The sequence below is a fragment of the Spermophilus citellus genome (assembly GCF_964194105.1).
Source record: "Spermophilus citellus genome assembly, chromosome: 5".
Taxonomy (NCBI): Eukaryota; Metazoa; Chordata; class Mammalia; order Rodentia; family Sciuridae; genus Spermophilus; species Spermophilus citellus.
Genome location: NC_138186.1, coordinates 123,522,455 through 123,542,986, shown reverse-complemented (window position 1 = coordinate 123,542,986; position 20,532 = coordinate 123,522,455). Strand labels below are relative to the sequence as shown.

Here is a 20,532-nt window from a genome sequence, read left to right as displayed (position 1 = left end):
GAATGCCTTCAATTTTTCTCCGTTTAGAATGATGCTGGCCTGAGGCTTAGTGTAGATCGCTTTTACAATGTTGAGGTAAGTTCCTGTTATCCCTAGATTTTCTAGTGTTTTAAACATAAAGGGATGCTGTATTTTGTTGAATGCTTTTTCTGTGTCTATCGAGATAACCATATGGTTCTTATCTTTAAGTCTATTGATGTGGTGAATTACATTTATTGATTTCCGTATGTTGAACCAGCAGCCTTGCATCCTGGGGATGAAACCCACTTGATCATAGTGTATGATTTTTTTGATATGTTTTTGTATCTGATTTCCCAGAATTTTATTGAGGACTTTTGCATCTATATTCATTACATATATTGGTCTGAAATTTTCTTTCTTTGAAGTGTCTTTGTATGGTTTTGGAATCAGGGTGATATTGGCCTCATAGAATGAATTTGGAAGTACTCCCTCTTTTTATATTTCCTGAAATAGTTTGAAGAGTATTGGTATTAGTTCTTCTTTAAAGGTTTTGTAAAACTCTGCAGTATATCCATCCGGTCCTGGGCTTTTCTTGGTTGGTAATCTTTTGATTGTTTCTTCTATTTCTTCACATGATATTAGTCTGTTTAAGTTCTGTATATTTTGCTGACTCAATCTGGGCAGACCATATGACTTAAGGAATTTATCGATGCCTTCTTTATCTTCTATTTTATTGGAGTATAAAGTTTCAAAATAATTTCTAATTATCTTCTGTGTTTCTGTAGTGTCTGTTATGATATTGCCTTTTTCATCCCATGTGCTAGTAATTTGAGTTCTCTCTCTTCTTCTCTTCATTAGCATGGCTAAGAGTCTGTCAATCTTATTTATTTTTTCAAAGAACCAACTTTTAGTTATGTCAGTTTTTTCAATTGTTTCTTTTATTTCAATTTCATTAATTTCAGCTTTGATTTTGGTTATTTCTTGCCTTCTACTGCATTTTCTGCTGATTTGCTCTTCTTTTTCTAGGGCTTTGGGATGTATTGTGAGTCATTTATTTGTTGGATCTTTCTTTTTTTTGAGGAGTGAACTCCATGCAGTGAATTTAACTCTTAGAACTGTTTTCATAATGACCCATAGGTTTCAATATGTTGTGTCTGTGTTTTCATTTAAATCTAAGAATTTCTTAATTTCCACCTTGATGTCTTCTGGAACCCAATGTTCATTCAGTAGCATATTGTTCATTCTCTAAGTGATGTAAGAATTTTTCTTCCTTATTTTATCGTTGATTTCCAATTTCATTCCATTATGATCAGTTAAAATGCTAGGTAATATCTCTCCTCCTTTATATTTGCTAAGAGTTGCCCTATGGCATAATATATGGTCTATTTTTTGAGAAGGATCCATGAGCTGCTGAGAAAAAAAAGTGTATCTGTTTGATTTTGGTTGATATATTCTATATATGCCAATTAAGTCTATGTTATTAATTGTGTTATTGAGGTCTATAGTTTCTTTATTCAACTTTTGTTTGGAAGATCTTTCCAGTGGTGAGAGAGGTGTGTTAAAGTCACCCATGATTATTGTGTTGTGGTCTATTTGTCTTTTGAACTTGAGAAGAGTTTGCTTGTTGAACATAACTACACCATTGTTTGGGGCATATATATTAATGATTGTTATGTCTTGTTGGTGAATGGTTCCCTTTAGCAATATGTAGTGTCTTTCTTTATCCCTTTTGATTAACTTTGGCTTGAAATCTATTTTATTTGATATGAGTATGGACACCCCTGCTTGCTTCCAAGGTCCATGTGAGTGGTATGATTTTTCCCAACCTTTCACCCTCAATCTGTGTATGTCTTTTCCTATCAGATGAGTCTCCTGTAGGCAGCATATCATTGGATCTTTTTTTTGTATTAATTAATTAATTAATTTTAATTAGGTATATATCACAGCAGAATGTATTTTGATTCATTGTACACATTGCAGTACAACTTTTCATTTCTCTGATTGTACATGATGTAGTGTCACACTATATGTGCAGTCATACATGTATCTAGGGTAATGATGTCCATCTCATTCCACCATATTTCCTGCCCCCACCCCCTCCTCACTTCTCCCTCCCCTTTGCCGTCCTCCATTTTTTCCCATACCCCCCCCCATTATGAATCAGAGAGAACATTTGGCCTTTGGTTTTTTGAGATTGGTTTACCTCACTTAGCATGATATTCTCCAACTTTCCATATTATATAGACCTTCTCATTATTACTTTACTCTTAGACATCTTCAATAATATTTTATATTTTCTGCATATTATTTTGATGAACACTTCATTACCTTGATTCCTGGGTTAACTCTTAGCTGTTTAATCCAGTATACTAGCCTATGTCTTTTGATTGGTGAGTTTAATCCATTAATATTTAGGGTTACTATTGAGATATGGTTTGTACTTCCAGCCATGTTTGTTTATTTTTGTTATTTAACTTGATTTGTTTTTCCTCTTTGAATAGTTTTTCTCCTTACTGTACTACTTCCCACTGTTGATTTTCATTGTTGTTTTTTGTTTCCTATTCATGTAATGTTTTGCCCAAGATGCTTTGCAGGGCCAGTTTTCTAGCTGCAAATTCTTTTAACTTTTGTTTATTGTGGAAGGTTTTTATTTCATTGTCAAACCTGAAGCTTTGTTTTGCTGGATACAAGATTCTTGGTTGGAACCCATTATCTTTCAGCGTTCAAAATACGTTGTTTCAGGATCTTCTAGCTTTCAGCATCTGTGATCAAAAATCAGCCGTTAACCTAATTGGTTTACCCCTAAATGTAATCTTCCTCCTTTCTCTTGTAGCTTTTAAAATTCTCTCCTTGTTCTGTATGTTGGACATTTTCATTATAATGTGTCTTGGTGTGGGTCTCTTGTGGTTTCCTACATTTGGTGTCATGTGGGCTTCTAGAATTTGGATTTCCGTTTCATTCTTCATGTCTGGAAAGTTTTCTAAAATTATTTCATTGAATAGATTGCTCATTCCTTTGATTTGGACCTCTATACCTTCCTCTATCCCAATTAACTGTTAAGTTTGGTCTTTTTATGGTATCTCAGATTTCTTGGATGTTCTGCTCATGGTTTCTTATCAGTTTTTCTGAGTTGTTCAGGCTCTTTTCAAGATGATATATTTTGTCTTCGTTGACTGATGTTCTGACTTCTAATTGGTCTACTCTACTGATGATCCTCTCATTTGAGTTTTTAATTTGGTTTATATTTCCTTCATTTCCAGGATTTGTTTTTTGTTGCTGTTGTTTGTTTGTTTTTTGTATAACCTCTATCTCCCTGTACAGTTGATCTTTTGCTTCTTGGATTTGTTTATGTAATTCATTGTCAAAGTGAACTTTCATTGTCTGCATTTGCTGTCTAATATCTTTCTTAAGACTCCAGATCATCTGACCATGTATATCCTGAAATCTTTATCTGACATTCCTTCTGCTGCAGATGTTACCTCTTCTAATGTTTACTTGTCTTGCATTGTTTGTGGTCCTTTCTTTCCTTGTCTTTTCATATTACTCACATTTCCTTCCAGCTCTGTGTAACTGTTGTGTTAATATTTTTCCCCTTATATATTTATGTTGCTCTTATATAGTTCGAAAAATCTCTCTTTTGTGGAGAAAAACAACGTTAACAGTTCCAAATATCAATAATACATCATCTATGAGCAAGTTTTCATTATTATTGCATTTATAGTTAGATTCTATGTCTACAGATGTTGGCTTCAATTATTGTTTAGAATACAGTCATTAGTTCCATAAAAGGCATACCATATCTGGGGGTCAGGTGTAGGACATCATGTTAAGGGGGAAAGGAGTAAGGCTATAGGATTACTCTAACTTAGCAACTTTAGAGGAGAACTCTAATGAATAGACAGGGATAATTTACGGAAAATTGTATAACTTCAACTCCTTATCTGTATTTAGAAAATTACCCTACATATAAAAAGTAAAAGAAGATTGAAAGTGGGATAGGGTAAAGAAGAAAAAAGAAAAGAGAAAAAATAACAAGGAAAGAAAGAGAGGGAGAAAGAAAATAAGAAAAAAATAAAGGGTGGGGTGAGGTGGGGCCTATGCAATTCCTCTATATTATACTATTCTGGTGATTCAGTTCTTGAAGTTGAATTTCATGCAAAGTTCATGGATTCACATATGTTGAGGTTGTGAGGACCAGAGGGGGAAGGGTAGAGGAGATTGGATGAGAAGAGCGAGAAAAAAAAAAAGAAGAAAAAGAAGTCTCAGAACTGTTTCCTTTTCTTTAAGTAGGTGGCGTTGTCTATTCCTAGCTTTAGTCTCTGCGTTCAGGGTGGTGGAGGTAGCCAGCGTGAGAGGGCTTGAGCTTCTACCTGGAGCCTCCCTACTCTTAGTCTCTGAGTTGGAAACCAGGTGCCTGTACAGTTGCTGTTCTGCGTTGATAGCTACGCCCCCCAAGAGCTTCTGGGAAAATATTTGAATTATCACCTCTGGGGGTGGGGGAGTTGGAAACCGGGTACCTGATCAGCCGCAGAACCGTGTTGGTAGCCACGCCCACCGAAAGATGGCCAGTAAGGTTTTCCAAGATGGATTCTATCTATTACCTGCACAGGATGTTTGGTGAGGTGAGGGGTGCTGGGGTAACCTTGTGCTGTGTCCAAGGTTAAGTCTGGTGTCCCACAAGCAAAACCACTGTTCTGTGCCGCCTTCTGTCTGCGCCCAGACGAGCGAGCAGGCCTTCCATCTGGGGTTTTTTTTAAGCTAAAATTTTATTGTCTGAGTAAATATCAGTGAGTATTTTTTTAACATTTAATTTTTTTATTTGTATTTGGTTTTAATTAGTTACACATGACAGTACAATGATCTTGATATATTATACTTTTGAAGCAGATGGGACATAATTTCTCATTTTTCTGAGTATACAGGTTGCGTAATATACACACAGTAATAATAATGTCTGTTTCATTCTACTATCCTTCCTATCTCTCCAGCCCCTCTGCTCCCCTCCCATCACTTCTCTCTACCTATTTTAGGGTAACACTATTCTTTTTTTTTTCTTTCTCACATGTATTTTGTATAACAATGAGGGTCTCCTTCCACCATCCATGCAATTCCCTTTTTCACTCCCTTTCCCTCCCACCCTTCTTCCCTATGTAGAGGTAATCTTCTTCCCATGCTCAAAGATGTTGGGTTTTATTAAATATTTTTTGTGCATCAATTGAGATAATCATGTCAGTTTGTTTCCCCATTCTATTTTCATAACAAACTGCATGGTTCATATGATGACACTTCTTTGCATTCCAGGAATCAATTTTACTAGAATATGAAAATGTTGTGTGTTTAGCTGTAACTCATGCATACTCATGACTCTTTCAGGACCTCAGAAGTGCAGTGCTGAAAATCTGTGGATTTCTTGAGAAAGAACTTAGTGAAGAAGTTGTGGATTCTGTTGTGAAACAGGCTTCATTTCAGAACATGAAGACTAATCCACAAGCAAATTATCATGATATTACAAAATATGAACTTGGAGTGAGAAATGATAAAGGAAATTTTCTGCGCAAAGGTACTATTCAGTATTTTATAGTAGCAAGATGTAAGCTGTCATTCAAGTCCTTGGTACCTAGGAGAAATAATAAGTGCTTCCAATATGTCTCTCCAAGTAACAGTGACATTTGGAACCTAGAGAAATTAAGCATCTAATTGAGAGTAGGTCTGAAGAGTTTTTCAAGAAACCTAACTGTTTTACTACATAATCTGACAAATTAACTTGCTTAATTAATATTGCCGTATATCTAAGCCACATGAGCCTGTTTAGATATATTAAAAGAAAGGAATACTAATCCTTGTTTTCATTTTTTCTTCTAGAATAATCTAGGAGGTAACTTAATGTGTATTTTGCTCTTCTGGGAGGAGGCTTGGATTAGTGTGTTCCCATGTGTCAGATTGCATCATCACAAAGAGTGATATCTTATTAGTGCTATATGCTATGAATTCAGTTACTTCAAAAAGTCACTGAATTCATTTTCACTGTGATCTTATTACATACCTGAAGTAGTTGTCAAGAGTATTATTTCCCTTGTAACTGATACCTTTTAAATTCAAATTATTATTTTTTTATTGGTTGTTCACAACATTACAAAGCAATTGACATATTATATTTCATACATTAGATTGAAGTGGGTTATGAACCCCCAATTTTACCCCAAATGCAGATTGCAGAATCACGTCGGTTACACATCCACAATTTTACATAATGCCCTATTAGTAATTGTTGTATTCTGCTACCTTTCCTATCCCCTACTATCCCCCCTCCCCTCCCCTCCCAACTTCTCTCTCTACCCCATTTACTGTAATTCATTTCTCTCTTTGTTTATTTTCCCATTCCCCTCACAACCTCTTATATGTAATTTTGTTTAGCAATGAGGGTCTCCCTTCATTTCCATGCAATTTCCCTTTTCTCTCCCTTTCCCTCCCATCTCAAGTCTCTGTTTAATGTTAATCTTTTCTTCCTACTCTTCCTCCCTGCTCTGTTCATAGTTGCTCTCATTATATCAAAGAAGACATTTGGTATTTGTTTTTTAGGGATTGGCTAGCTTCACTAAGCATAATCTGCTCTAGTGCCATCCATTTCCCTGAAAATTCTATGATTTTTGTCATTTTTTATTGCTGCATAGTACTCCATTTTGTATAGATGCCACATTTTTTTTTATCCATTCATCTATTGAAGGGCATCTGGGTTGGTTCCACAGTCTAGCTATTGTGAATTGTGCTGCTATGAACATTGATGTGGCAGTATCCATGTAGCATGCTCTTTTAAGGTCTTCAGGGAATAGTCCGAGAAGGGCAATAGCAGGGTCAAATGGTGGTTCCATTCCCAGCTTTCCCAGGAATCTCCAAACTGCTTTCCAAATTGGCCGCACCAATTTGCAGTCCCACCAGCAATGTACAGGTGTACCCTTTTCTCCACATCCTCGCCAGCACTTGTTGTTGTTTGACTTCGTAGTGGCTGCCAATCTTACTGGAGTGAGATGGTATCTTAGGGTGGTTTTGATTTGCATTTCTCTGACTGCTAGAGATGGAGAGCATTTTTTCATGTACTTGTTGATTGATTGTATGTCCTCCTCTGAGAAGTGTCTGTTCAGGTCCTTGGCCCATTTGAAGATTGGGTTATTTGTTATCTTATTGTCTAATTTTTTGAGTTCTTTGTATACTCTGGATATTAGGGCTCTATCTGAAGTGTGAGGCGTAAAAATTTGTTCCTAGGATGTAGGCTCCCTATTTACCTCTCTTATTGTTTCTTTTGCTGAGAAAAAACTTTTAAGTTTAATTAAGTCCCATTTGTTGATTCTAGTTGTTAACTCTTGTGCTATGGGTGTCCTATTAAGGAATTTGGAGCCCGACCCCACAATCTGTAGATCGGAGCCAACTTTATCTTCTATCAGGCGCAGAGTTTCTGATTTGATATCAAGCTCCTTGATCCATTTTGAGTTAACTTTTGTGCATGGCGAGAGAAAGGGATTCAGTTTCATTTTGTTGCATATGGATTTCCAGTTTTCCCAACACCATTTGTTGAAGATGCTATCCTTCCTCCATTGCATGCTTATAGCCACTTTATCAAATATAAGATAGTTGTAGCTTTGTGGATTAGTCTCTGTGTCCTCTATTTTATACCATTGGTCCACCCGCCTGTTTTGGTACCAGTACCATGCTGTTTTTGTCACCATTGCTCTGTAATATAGTTTGAAATCTGGTATCGCTATACCGCCTGATTCACACTTTCTGCTTAGAATTGCTTTTGCTATTCTGGGTCTTTTATTTTTCCATATGAATTTCATGATTGCTTTATCTATTTCTACAAGAAATGCCGTTGGGATTTTGATTGGCATTGCATTAAATCTATAGAGAACTTTTGGTAATATCGCCATTTTGATGATGTTAGTCTCTGCCTATCCATGAACAGGGTATATTTTTCCATCTTCCAAGATCTTATTCTACTTCTCTCTTTAGGGTTCTGTAGTTTTCATTGTATAAATCTTTCACCTCTTTTGTTAGGTTGATTCCCAAGTATTTTATTTTTTTTTTTTTGAGGATATTGTGAATGGAGTGTTTTTCCTCATTTCCATTTCAGAAGTTTTGTCGCTGATATACAGAAATGCCTTTGATTTATGCGTGTTGATTTTATATCCTGCCACTTTGCTGAATTCACTTATTAGTTCTAGTAGTTTCTTTGTAGACCCTTTTGGGTCTTCTAGGTATAGAATCATGTCATCTGCAAATAGTGATAATTTAAGTTCTTCTTTTCCAATTTTTATGCCTTTAATTTCTTTCGTCTGTCTAATTGCTCTGGCCAGTGTTTCGAGAACTATATTGAATAGAAGTGGAGATAGAGGGCATCCCTGTCTTGTTCCGGATTTTAGAGGGAATGCCTTCAACTTTTGTCCATTCAGAATGATGCTAGCCTGAGGCTTAGCATAGATAGCTTTTACAATGTCAAGGTAAGTTCCTGTTATCCCTAGTTTTTCTAATGTTTTGAACATAAAGGCATGCTGTACTTTATCGAATGCTTTCTCTGCATCTATCGAGATGATCATATGGTTCTTATCTTTAAGTCTATTGATGTGGTGAATAACATTTATTGATTTCCGTATGTTGAACCATCCTTGCATCCCAGGGATGAAACCTACTTGATCATGGTGCACTATTTTTTTGATGTGTTTTTGTATTCAATTCGCCAGAATTTTATTGAGGATTTTTGAATCTAGGTTCATTAGAGATATTGGTCTGTAGTTTTCTTTCTTTGAGGTGTCTTTGTCTGGTTTTGGGATCAGGGTGATGTTGGCCTCATAGAATGAATTTGGAAGAGCTCCCTCTTTTTCTATTTCCTGAAATAACTTGAAAAGTATTGGTATTAATTCTTCCTTAAAGGTTTTGTAAAACTCCGCTGTATACCCATCCGGTCCTGGGATTTTCTTGTTTGGTAGTCTTTTGATGGCTTCTTCAATTTCATCCATTGATATTGGTCTGTTCAGATTGTGTGTATCCTCCTGACTCAGTCTGGCCAAATCATATGACTTAAGAAATTTATCGATGTCTTCACTATCTTCTATTTTATTGGAATATAGGTTTTCAAAATAATTTCTAATTGTCTTCTGTATTTCTGTAGCATCTGTTGTGATATTGCCTTTTTCATCCCGTATGTTAGTAATTTGAGTTCTCTCTCTTCTTCTCTTCGTTAGCATGGCTAAAGGTCTGTCAATCTTATTTATTTTTTCGAAGAACCAACTTTTAGTTTTGTTAATTTTTTCAATAGTTTCTTTTGTTTCAATTTCATTGATTTCCGCTCTGATTTTAATTATTTCTTGCCTTCTGCTACATTTGCTGTTGTTTTCTTCTTCCTTTTCTAGGGCTTTGAGATGAAGTGTGAGCTCATTTATTTGTTGGTTTCTTCTTTTTTTGAGGAATGACCACCAGGCGATGAACTTTCCTCTTAAAACTGCTTTCATTGTGTCCCATAGATTCCGATATGTTGTGTCTGTATTTTCATTTATCTCTAAGAATTTTTTGATTTCCTCCTTTATGTCTTCTGTAACCCATTGATCATTCAGTAACATTGTTCATTTTCCATGTGATGTAGGGTTTTTTCTTCCTTCTTTTATCATTGATTTCCAGTTTCATTCCATTATGATTAGATAAAATGCATGGTCTTATCTCCACCCCTTTATATTTACTGAGGGTTGCCCTATGGCATAATATATGGTCTATTTATGAGAAGGATCCATGTGCTGCTGAGAAGAAAGTATATCCATTTGATGATGGTTGATATATTCTATATATGTCAGTTCAGTCTAGGTTATTGATTGTGGTATTGAGTTCTATAGTTTCTTTTTTTAACTTTGTTTGGAGGATCTGTCCAATGGTGAGAGAGGTGTGTTGAATTCTCCCATAATTATTGTGTTGTGGTCTATTTGATTCTTGAATTTGAGGAGAATTTGTTTTATGAATGTCGCAGCACCATTATTTGGTGCGTAAATATTGATAATTGTTATGTCTTGTTGGTGAATGGTTCCTTTTAACAGTATATAATGACCTTCTTTATCCCTTCTGATTAACTTAGTCTTGAAGTTGATTTTATTCGATATGAGGATGGCCACCCCTGCTTGCTTGCGAGGACCATGTGTGTGGTATATTTTTTCCCATCCTTTCACCTTCAGCCTGTGTATGTCTTTTCCAATCAGATGTGTCTCCTGGAGGCAGCATATTGTTGGATTTGTTTTTTTTAATCCATGATACCAGCCTATGTCGCTTTATTGGAGAGTTTAAGCCATTAACATTCAGAGTTACTATTGATATGTGGTTTGAACTTCCATCCATGTTTGATTGTTTATCCTTTTTTTAAAAAAATTTTAGTTTGTTTCTCCATGATTGTCTTTCCCCTCGCCCTCTGTCTTTACTGAGGCACTTCCCACTGATGGTTTTGGTTATTGTTTTTCATTTCTTCTTCTTGTAGTGTTTTGCTCAAAATGCTTTGCAATGCTGGTTTTCTGGCTGCAAATTCTTTTAACTTTTGTTTATCATGAAAGATTTTTATTTCGTTGTCGTATCTGAAGCTTAATTTTGCTGGATACAGAATTCTTGGTTGGCATCCATTGTCTTTCAGTGTTTGAAATACATTGTTCCATGACCTTCTTGCTTTCAGTGTCTGTGATGAAAAATCCGTGGTTAACCGTATTGGTTTACCCCTAAATGTAATCTGTCTCCTTTCTCTTGTAGCTTTTAATATTTTCTCTTTGTTCTGTATATTGGATATATTCATAACAATGTGTCTTGGCGTTGGTCTACTGTGATTTTGTGTGCTCGGTGTCCTGTATGCATCTTCAGTTCGTATATCTGTTTCCTTTTTTATTTCTGGAAAGTTTTCTGTAATTATTTCATTCAGCAGGTTTCTCATTCCCTTGGTTTGAATCTCTGTACCTTCTTCTATCCCGATGACTTGTAAGTTTGGTTTCTTCATGTTATCCCATAACTCTTGGATGTTTTTCTCGTGATTTTTTACCAGCCTTTCTGAGTTGGCTAGACTTTTTTCAAGATGGTATATTTTGTCTTCATTATCTAACGTTCTGGTTTCTACTTGCTCCACTCTGTTAGTGATACTCTCAATTGAGATTTTAATTTGGTTTATCGTTTCCTTCATTTCTAGAATTATTGTTTGATTATTTTTTATAATCTCTATCTCCTGATAAAGATGCTTAACTTCTTCTTTTATCTGTTTATGGAATGCATTCTCAATGTGTTCTTTCGCTGCTTGAATTTGCTGTCTTGTATCCTCTTTAAGGTTCCATTCCATCTGTCTTAGGTGTTCCTTGAGTTCTTTATATGACCATTTTTCTGATGACTCTAGGTCCTCCTGAATATTTAGGCTGTCCTGCATTGTTTGTACTCCTTTTCTTCCTTGTTTTTTGAAGCTGCTCATGTTGCTTCTTGTTCTGTTTGACTGCTGAGTTACTGTTTACTCCTATAAATTAATTTGATGCTTGGGAGGAAAGGTTTTGGAAGGGAAGGGAAGAAGTCTCTAAAGATAATGAGGGTAGGCAGGTAGAATTCAAGGAAAAAGGGGGGGATAAGAAAAATGAAAAGACTAAAGAAGAAAAAGAATAGGAACTAAAAATGAAAAAAAAAATAAAAATAAATAAAAATAAAAAATAAAATAATAATAATTTTAAAAAATTTAAATTGAAATTAGTAGAAAAAAAATTAAAAAAAATATTTTGTAAAAAAAAATAATAAAACAACAAGAAAGAAAAAAAATGAAAGAAAAACCCAAATCCAAAAAAAAAAAAAAAAAAAAACCTAATAAATGTAGTCTTAGAGTTTGATTAACTTCTCTTCCAGTAGATGGCGCTGTGCCCACCAGGTCAAGTTTCTCCTGTCAATACGTGGGAACCAATCACTGTGCAGCAGCTCCTCCCAGACTGGGCGAGTCTCCAATCCTGAGTGTCTAGGGCCCCCTCATGTGTCTATTCACTTCCCACTTTTTCTCTAGCCAGGCCCCTCTCACCACAATACTGGCTACACGCCAAGTCTGCTGCTCCCGGGAGCCCTGTTTTCATGAACGACTGGGCACACTCTTCCAGTTTGCCATTCCCTCAGACCCTAAGCTTGTAGCGTTTGGGGCTGAGAATCCTCAGCAGATTTTACTTGCCCTCCAGTATCCACTTCCCCGTAGCTGGTGCAAGAGACCTCAGCAGTCAGCCCTGGTGGGAGCAGTAGTTCCGCTCCGCAGGACCCGCACCACCTCTGATTCCCTCGGGCTGGCTGTAGCACTCACGGGAGAGCTGGGAGGGGCCCTTACGGGAGAGCTGGGAGGGGCCCTTAAGTTTTCCCGATGTGTGAAGAGGGAAGGCTATGGGATCACACACCTGTCTCAAAGAAGTTATCTCCTCTGCAGCAGTCTGATGACGTCGTTTCCCTTTGCCGGGCGACCAATTCAATGGGTGGGTCCTTCTCTCCCAAGCCCGGTTTCAAACCTGTGGCCACTACTTATGAAGGCTCGGTAGGCATTTACCTTCATATGATGAGAAGGGCTGACCAGTTGTTTCAGCCGGATGAATTAATGCCGAGTCATAGCTGTTTGTCTGCGGGAAGCAGGTGACCGGGAGTTTGAATTCAGCGGGTCAGAGCTCAGTGCGTGTTCTCGGATCACTTGGATTTTAAATTGTCACTCATCTTATCAGCTCTTTCATATAATTTGGCAGCTCATTCGCGCGGTGAAGAGTCTGCTCTATGGAGCTCCTCGGGAGGTGTCGGCGGCGGCGGCAGCGGCGGCGGCCTTCGGGACCCCCGGGGAGGGGGTGCCGGTTGGGGGAGGGGAGGCGGCGCCTCAGGGCCGCGCGGTCCGGGTACCGGACATGCAGGAGAGCGGGCGGGGTGGGGGAAACAAATTGAGATCTAAATTTAGAGACTGAGCTTGGGGGGAGAGACAGCTGGGGAGAAAGAAGCAAGGCGGAGAGGCGGAGAGGAGAGGGAGAAGGGGCCGAGGGAGCCGGGCAGCTCGGGCTGCGGCCTTACTGCTCGCGCTGAAGTCGTGCTGGACTCCCTTCACCTTGGCTGGATTAGTGGCGGATTCACTCCACCTAGGCCCCTTTCTTGACACGGTGCTGGGTTTTTGTCGACAGATCTCCTTTAATGATCTTTACCTCATCTTTTCAGACGCGGCGGCGCGGGGCACAGAGCGGCTTACTCACTTCCCGCCGCCATCTTTCCCCTCAAATTATTATTATTATTATTATTATTACCACCAAGGATTGAACTCAGGGTCATTCAAACACTAAGCCACATTCCCAGCTGCTATTTTGTATTTTGTTTAGAGACAGGATCTCACTGAGATGCTTAGAGCCTTACATTGCTGAGGCTGGCTTTGAACTCAACAACCTCCTGCCTCAGCCTCCTGAGCTGCTGAGATTACAAGCATACACCACCACACCTGGCTTCAAATTGTTAATTTTTAATTTAATCATTTAGTGTATAAACATTCTAAACACTTCACTTCTACTTTATTCACATTTTATATCATAATTGGCTCATAATTTACCAATAGGATGATCGATATTAATTTATGAACAATTATATAAACATCTTATGGACATTGCCCTAGAAATTGATATATTTTAAAATTCTTATTTTTTTGAGGACATTTATTATCAATTCTCCCTTTTCATTCCTCACCTACAGCAGATAAAAAGCAATTCTCAAATCCCTAAGAGCATGTTATCTTTTCCAAAGGCCAATAATAATGTCTACACAAGTGAACCTGATAGCTGAAAATGCCAAGTTATTTTTCACTTAAGAAGAATGGCATAATATAATCCTTGCAGCTCAGGAGGCTGAGGCAGGAAGAATGCAAGTTCAAAGCCAGCCTCAGCAAAAACAAGGTGCTAAGCAACTCAATGAGACCTTGGCTCTAAATAAAGTACAAAATAGGGCTGGGGAATGGCTCAGTGGTCGAGTACCCATGAGTTTCATTCTCCAGTTACCCCCTTTCTCCCCCCCAAAAAAGAATGGCATAATGATGGTTTAATCTTGTATAAAATATAGATGCAGAAAGGGAAGCTCTGGTGCTCTATATGAATTTGATTTAGTTAGTTGAAAATATTTGAGTCTCATTTTTTTCAAATTTAAAAAGGAAGAAAGACTTATCTTGGAGGGTTTTAGTAAGAATTATATTACAGTTGATAAATGTGGTTCACTTAGTGTGAGGTTCACTTAGTATATATACAAGAGTAGATATACGAAAACATACTTGTTAAATTCTAATATAGTCTTATCCTGTATAGTTTTTCCCTCTTAAGTATCACATAGGGGAAAAGGCTAACATGGTGAAGTGAACTTTAAATCTATTTACTGCATTATTTTGTTCCTAGATTCTTTATTCAATCATTCCCGTGTAAGAAAAGATGAGGTCTCCAATCCTGTGGGCATGAACAAATATTTAGCTTAGTTGAAAACAGATTAATCCATTAATTTCCAATTTTATATTCTGTGAACATAATAATATTCACATATTATTACAAAGTTACCACAAGAGGTATATTGGTTGCTCCACTTAAATTTGACAGGTGTTCCACATCTGGGACAATGGGACACATGGGTTCAAATGGTTGAGGCAGTCTTTAAAATGAAGTGTTCTTTATTCACCAAAGTGCCATTCATGTTCTTATCCCGTTAGGTACCACTGGAGATTGGAAACATCATTTTACCGTGGAGCAGAATGAAAGATTTGACCAGATATTCCAAAGGGAAATGAAAGACGTTCCCCTGAAGTTCATTTGGGAAATAAATGAGGAGTAGAATTCTAATCAAACCATAAAAGAATCATATAAACTCTAATCAGAGATATACCTGAAACCTACATAATAATTTATGCCTATTTAATTAAAATTTTAAAAAATAGTTTTACTTTAATAATTAAAATTGCAAATCAGAAATTAAATTGCTTTTGCAGCTTTGGTACCCTGCATGAAAATGGCAAAACAGAATGCATAAAACATGACTTGCAAATATCTTGAGAGACGATTCTGTATTGTGTATTTTCTTTTACCCACCATTAAACTTAGGATCAATTAAACATTAAAAATCATTTTATTCTTGTACTTAAATTTTAATTCTTTGGTTTCAAAATCAATGTGGATATTCAAATGTGATATAGAATAAATGGAGAAATCCTACATAAACAGGTAGTTGTTTTTAATAATTTTACAGATCATAGTTTGCACTAGTTTTTTTCTGGCTAGTCAGGATGGCATGCACCTGTAACCTCAGGACTCAGGAAGCTGAGGCAAGAGGATAGCAAGTTCAAGCCAGCCTCAGCTCCATACAGAGATCCTGTCTCAAAAGTTTTAGAAAAGAAAAGGGAGCTTGGGGATATAGTTCAGTAGTAGAACTCCCCTGTGGTTATTCCCCAGTACTGAAACACCACTGCCACCACAACAAAAGTTCTATCCATAATGTATCACTCAGTAAAACTACATCACAGAAATTTAACAGTTGAATATTTAATATTTATAAGACTTTAAGGGTAGCACCATACAAAGTCATCAAATGGAAACAACCTGTGTTACTTGGCTTTCCGTTATTATGACAAACTACCTGAGATAATAAATTCATAAGAAAGGAAAAGTCCATTTTGGATCATTGTTTCAGAGTTTTCAGACACAGTCACTTGACTCAGTGGTTTATGGGCCTGTAGTGAAACATTATTTCATGATGGGCAGTGTGTAATGGAGTAAAGCTGCTCCCTTCAAGGCATCTGGGAAGGAAAAAGAGAGAAAGAAGAAAAGTCCAGGGTCCTGATATTCCCCAATGGAATGGCCCTGATGACTTAACTTCCTCCATCTAGACCCAACAGGTTGCTCTGCTTCCCAAGAGCACTAGGGGGTAGGAATGGAGCTTTCAACAGAGGGGTCTTTTGGAGGACACTTACCCAAACCATTGCACAAACCAATATCCATGTATATCCAAATAAATAAATCGTGGCATTTCACATTATGAAACAAATTATCTATAAAGAAGCATGAATTACAACTCTCTGAAAAATACACAAGTCTAGAATATAATATTCAGTGGAAAAAAGCCAGACATTGCATGTTTTCTTATATGATTCAAAAACCTTATATAATGTAGTAACTTAACAGGTAAATGAGAGCACTTCTGGGATGTTAGGATTATTTTTTTCTCTTGATCCCAGTACTGTCCATTTTGGGAATATTTGTGTGACAGTGTACATAGGATTTATACATTTTTCTGATTTTTACCATACATTTATGAGATTTATAAAATAAATAAGAAAAAAATTTCAAAGAGCAGAAAAAATCTTGTAGTAACTAAGTGGACAAAACATTATTTCATAATTAGCAAAAGTTTAAAAACTAGGGAATATTCAATGTTGTGCCCAGACACAAAATTCCTAGAGGAAGGAAGAAAGAGAATAAAGCATTGGGCCTTTAGAAAAACACTGACAATAAGGACTGATAAGATTTTAGATGTTTATTTTAATGTTCCCTCCTCAGAAATGGGCAGAAGTCTCCTATCCCTGAGAATCTTGAGAAGGGAAGGATCAAGTATGCCCCCTACAGACTGAATTTAATGGATGTCATACCAAGGATTAAAGAAAATCTTCCCTGTACCTGTTTAGGAAATTGGGTAGATAATGTTTCTTAAGCCAAACATCTCTATAGAACCTGAAAAACACAGGACCCTTAAAAAGATCTAGAAAAGGGATATGAATTTTCATTTATATATACCTTATTTTATCATAAAAAATAAGCACACTGGTTTACACTTATCTGGGAAAGTCTCAACCTCTCAGGTCACTCTTTAATAAGGTCAAGGGTCTGGGCTGGGGTTGTATGTAGCTCAGTGGAACAGCACATACCTAGCATGTGTGATGCACTGGGTTCAATTTTTAGCACCACATATAAATTAATTTAAAAAGATTAAAGGTCCATGACAAGTAAAAAAAAAAAAAAATTTAAAAGAAGGTGAGGTCAAGGGTCTATCTATTTCTCTCCTGTCAATGGAGTTGATGGCTAAAATAAGGAATCCCTCACCTCTAGAATCTTGGATAAATGGGGAAGAAGATGAAGTCGAAATTCAATACAACTCTAACCTTTAAAAATCAGGAATTCTGGGAAAGTAGGGAATTCAAGAAAACACAGGTTCCAAGGGAAAATTATAGGTGCCAATTGTGGGGAAAAAATGTACCATACAGGAGTGAAACCCACCTAAGAGACCAGGGTTTTGTCTCAAATAAATCCAGCTTACAGGAGGTTAAAGCTCCATGTGGTTATTCAAAGATTCATACAGTCCTACAACCTAAACCGTACCATTCAATTTCCCATACCATTATGACAACTTAACCCCCTTTGAGACCATCTGACAAACATCTATAAATTCTAGGCAAATAACAAAAATACACGTAGCTGAAGATACAGAAAAGTAAGCAAAGGCAGGAAGATTGTGGAGGGGAAACAAAACTCAAAGAAGAATCTAGAATGGGGAGGGTAAAGTTTTCCTTTTTTGTTTTTTTATTTTTGTGTCCCTTTGCTCCCAGGAGCCATCAACAGATAATAATACTGGCAACTAGAACACCATATATACTTCAACCAGGAAATGGTGCTCATGAACACTGCCCTTTCAAGACAATTTACTCTATTTGGTTGAAGACTGCAATAGTGTCTTTTATAGGATCAAAAGAGGCATTTAAATTTACCATTAATTATATATTCATGGTACATTTATTACGCATACATTTTACACTTAGAAAAATGTACAAAAATATTTCTTATTTAATGATAATGTATTGGCCTCATATGATAATTGAAAGTGAAAGTCACATTAGTCTCATTATCTCTCATTCACAACCATGTCAGAGAAACTGAAGATGTGCTTTTTTTTCATCATAAACAATATCAAAAATAAAATAAATTAATTGCATTTACTTCAACACAGTTCCTGTCTTTGATAAATAATGAACATTTTTGAAGTGTAACTCACTGCAGGACCTACAAGATTTCCATGTTCATGGGACTCTTCAACAGTGCTGTGCTCTGCTCACTCACTAGCTGAGTGATTTGCTCCGGAGGAGGCACCTTCCAGCACTGATAAAATTTTAAGTCCAGGACTTTAATTATTCTCTCAATCTCCTACAACTTGGTAAGGATTGTAGCTCTATGACTCGGCAATGGGATGGGGTGGGGGATGTTATTTTCTACCCAGTCATTTTATTCTTAATTCTCCATTATTATCATCGTTTAAAAAAATAAATTCAACCTACAGACTGAATCTCACAAAACACCATCAGTGTTAAACAGTGACTTCAAGTAAATATCCAGGCAATTTAAACACCCTGTCAGGGTGGTTCTCCTGTCAATGAATCTTCCCTTTCTATTTCTCTTTCCATAAATGGCACAGGAGATGGAAGCTTAGTGTCCACATTTTGTGTTCTGTCTCCTTGATCTTTGCTGACCTTCACTAAATGTGTCTTCTTCCACCTAGGCATCCAGCAATGGTATCTCTTATGTGAAATTGGCAACTACAATTGGGAACAGTTGACCTTGCCTTGTCTGAGGTCTCAAAAGTCTTCACTGAGTCACTTCCTTACCCTACCCCAGGCCCTACTTCATCCTTTGACAGGAGCTTGGTGAAAATTCTTTATGTCCTAGAACAATGATTCCCACCCTGTTATGTCCTTATCTCTTGTATTTCCCCATTTTATTTTCCCCACAATACTCTGCATTAATGGAAGTATAATAGACATACTACAAAATACATATTAACACATGGATTATGGATTTTATAAAATATATACATTTCCATCAACTCAAATCTTTTCCAGTCAGTTAACATATCTGAGACAAAAGCATTATTTCAGTTTTTTTAAAACATTGGTTTTGCTTCCTGAAAATTCATATAAAGGATATCAATCATCTTTTGCTAAAAAAAAAAAATCAGATTCATCTGTTTTCTAATATATACCAGGATGTGTTCTTTTGTAATTGCTGAGTAGAATTTTGTATAAAAATAACATAAATTGTTCATTTACCATTGATGGCTTAGGTTGTTTCTAGTTCAGGATTTTCATGAATAAAATTGCTATGAATAGTCTTGAACAAGATTTTGTTTTTGGATAGATGTTAAGTCTCTCGCATAAATACCGAAAAATAAAATCAGCAAGTCCTTAGAAAATGAATTGTTTACTTAGAAACTCACGTTTTTCAAAATGATTATACCTTTTTACACTTCCAGCATCATTTGTGAGTTTCAATTGCTCCACACTCCCACCATATTGAGATTGTTTGTCTTTTAATTGTAATCATTTTAGTGAGTCTAAAGTATTTTATTGTCATTTCATTTACACTTTTAAAAAAGCTCTAATCCCTTTACTCTCCTGAGATAAAATCCACAGATAGCATGACCTAAATATATACATGTGATTTGGAAAAAACTCAATACCATAACTAAAAAGCTGAAAAATGAGTGTAATAAAATAGATTTACATATATTTATATGTGAAATATGCAAGTACTACTAAGTATAATATAATAAATTACAAATTATTACACCTATAAGAAGAATCACTATAATTCAAGAACTACAAATGTATAAAATATATACAGTGTCTTGGCAATTCATGTATTATATAAAGCCTTGGAATCAATAATGCTGTTTTGTTAAATATTATTAGCTCTTGATAAATTTCTGAACACAACAATGTAATCTTTACTCAATTTGTATGGAATTATATTCTTAAAACACTGAATGGATATTAAAAGTTTACAAAACAAACTTTGTGTTTATATGTAAAATGGAATGAAGTTCTGAACTCAATTTTATACATGTTTTTCCACAGTCATGAATGTCTAGAGAAATATTAGAAATTTGTGTAGCATTTGGAACAGCTTTTTGTCTTGTGGGACTATGCATATCAGAAAATGTCTAGTATCACTGGCTCCTACCCACTTTGGTGTATCTAAACACTAAAAAATGTTCCCACATATTTCCAGAACCACTCTTTTTAGCAAAACCTGGGGGCAGAGGGAATTAGGTTAGGCACTAGCTCAAGACCCTCCTGACCAAATTTGCTCTCAGCCAGGTCTGATCTACTACCATTTGCCATTGAGTCACCATGATTTTTTAATTTAAATTATTGTATAAGATGCCTTAGTTTGAGTTCTCCCAGGGAAGAGACAGATTTGTATATAGGCTGGGAAGAACTCCAAGGAACCATATCTTTGTGGGAGTGGAGCAAGCATGACCTAGCAAGGGAGAAGCTGAACTGAAATGCAGTTGAAGTAGAGGCCACAGCTGATTAAATAGGGAGATAAAGAGCTCCCTATTCTACTCTTCAGAATTATTCTAACTTGAGGCAGGTTGGCTGCCACAGGTGGGAATGCAGAGCAACATTTGTGCAAACTATAGGAGATGCACACTGCTAAATAAACTTTTGAATTTTTCTGGGTTTAGATGTTTTGATATCATGACAAAGTAAGGTGGAGAAGAATACAGCGTTGCAATTCAATT

General features: G+C 36.4%; 1 protein-coding gene across 1 annotated transcript in view; it reads left to right on the top strand.

Annotated features, from left to right (window-relative positions):
• The window catches only part of LOC308650297 (amine sulfotransferase-like), a gene marked incomplete at its 5' end in the record, with an annotated part of 29,742 nt that extends 13,628 nt beyond the window's left edge, over positions 1-16,114 (top strand). The window contains 2 exons of the mRNA XM_081296367.1: positions 5,335-5,521; positions 14,681-16,114. Coding sequence (XP_081152493.1) covers positions 5,335-5,521; positions 14,681-14,802 — 309 coding nt within the window. The 3' untranslated portion in view covers positions 14,803-16,114. The remainder of the gene's footprint in view (positions 1-5,334; positions 5,522-14,680) is intronic.
• Between the last annotated feature and the right edge of the window lie 4,418 nt (positions 16,115-20,532).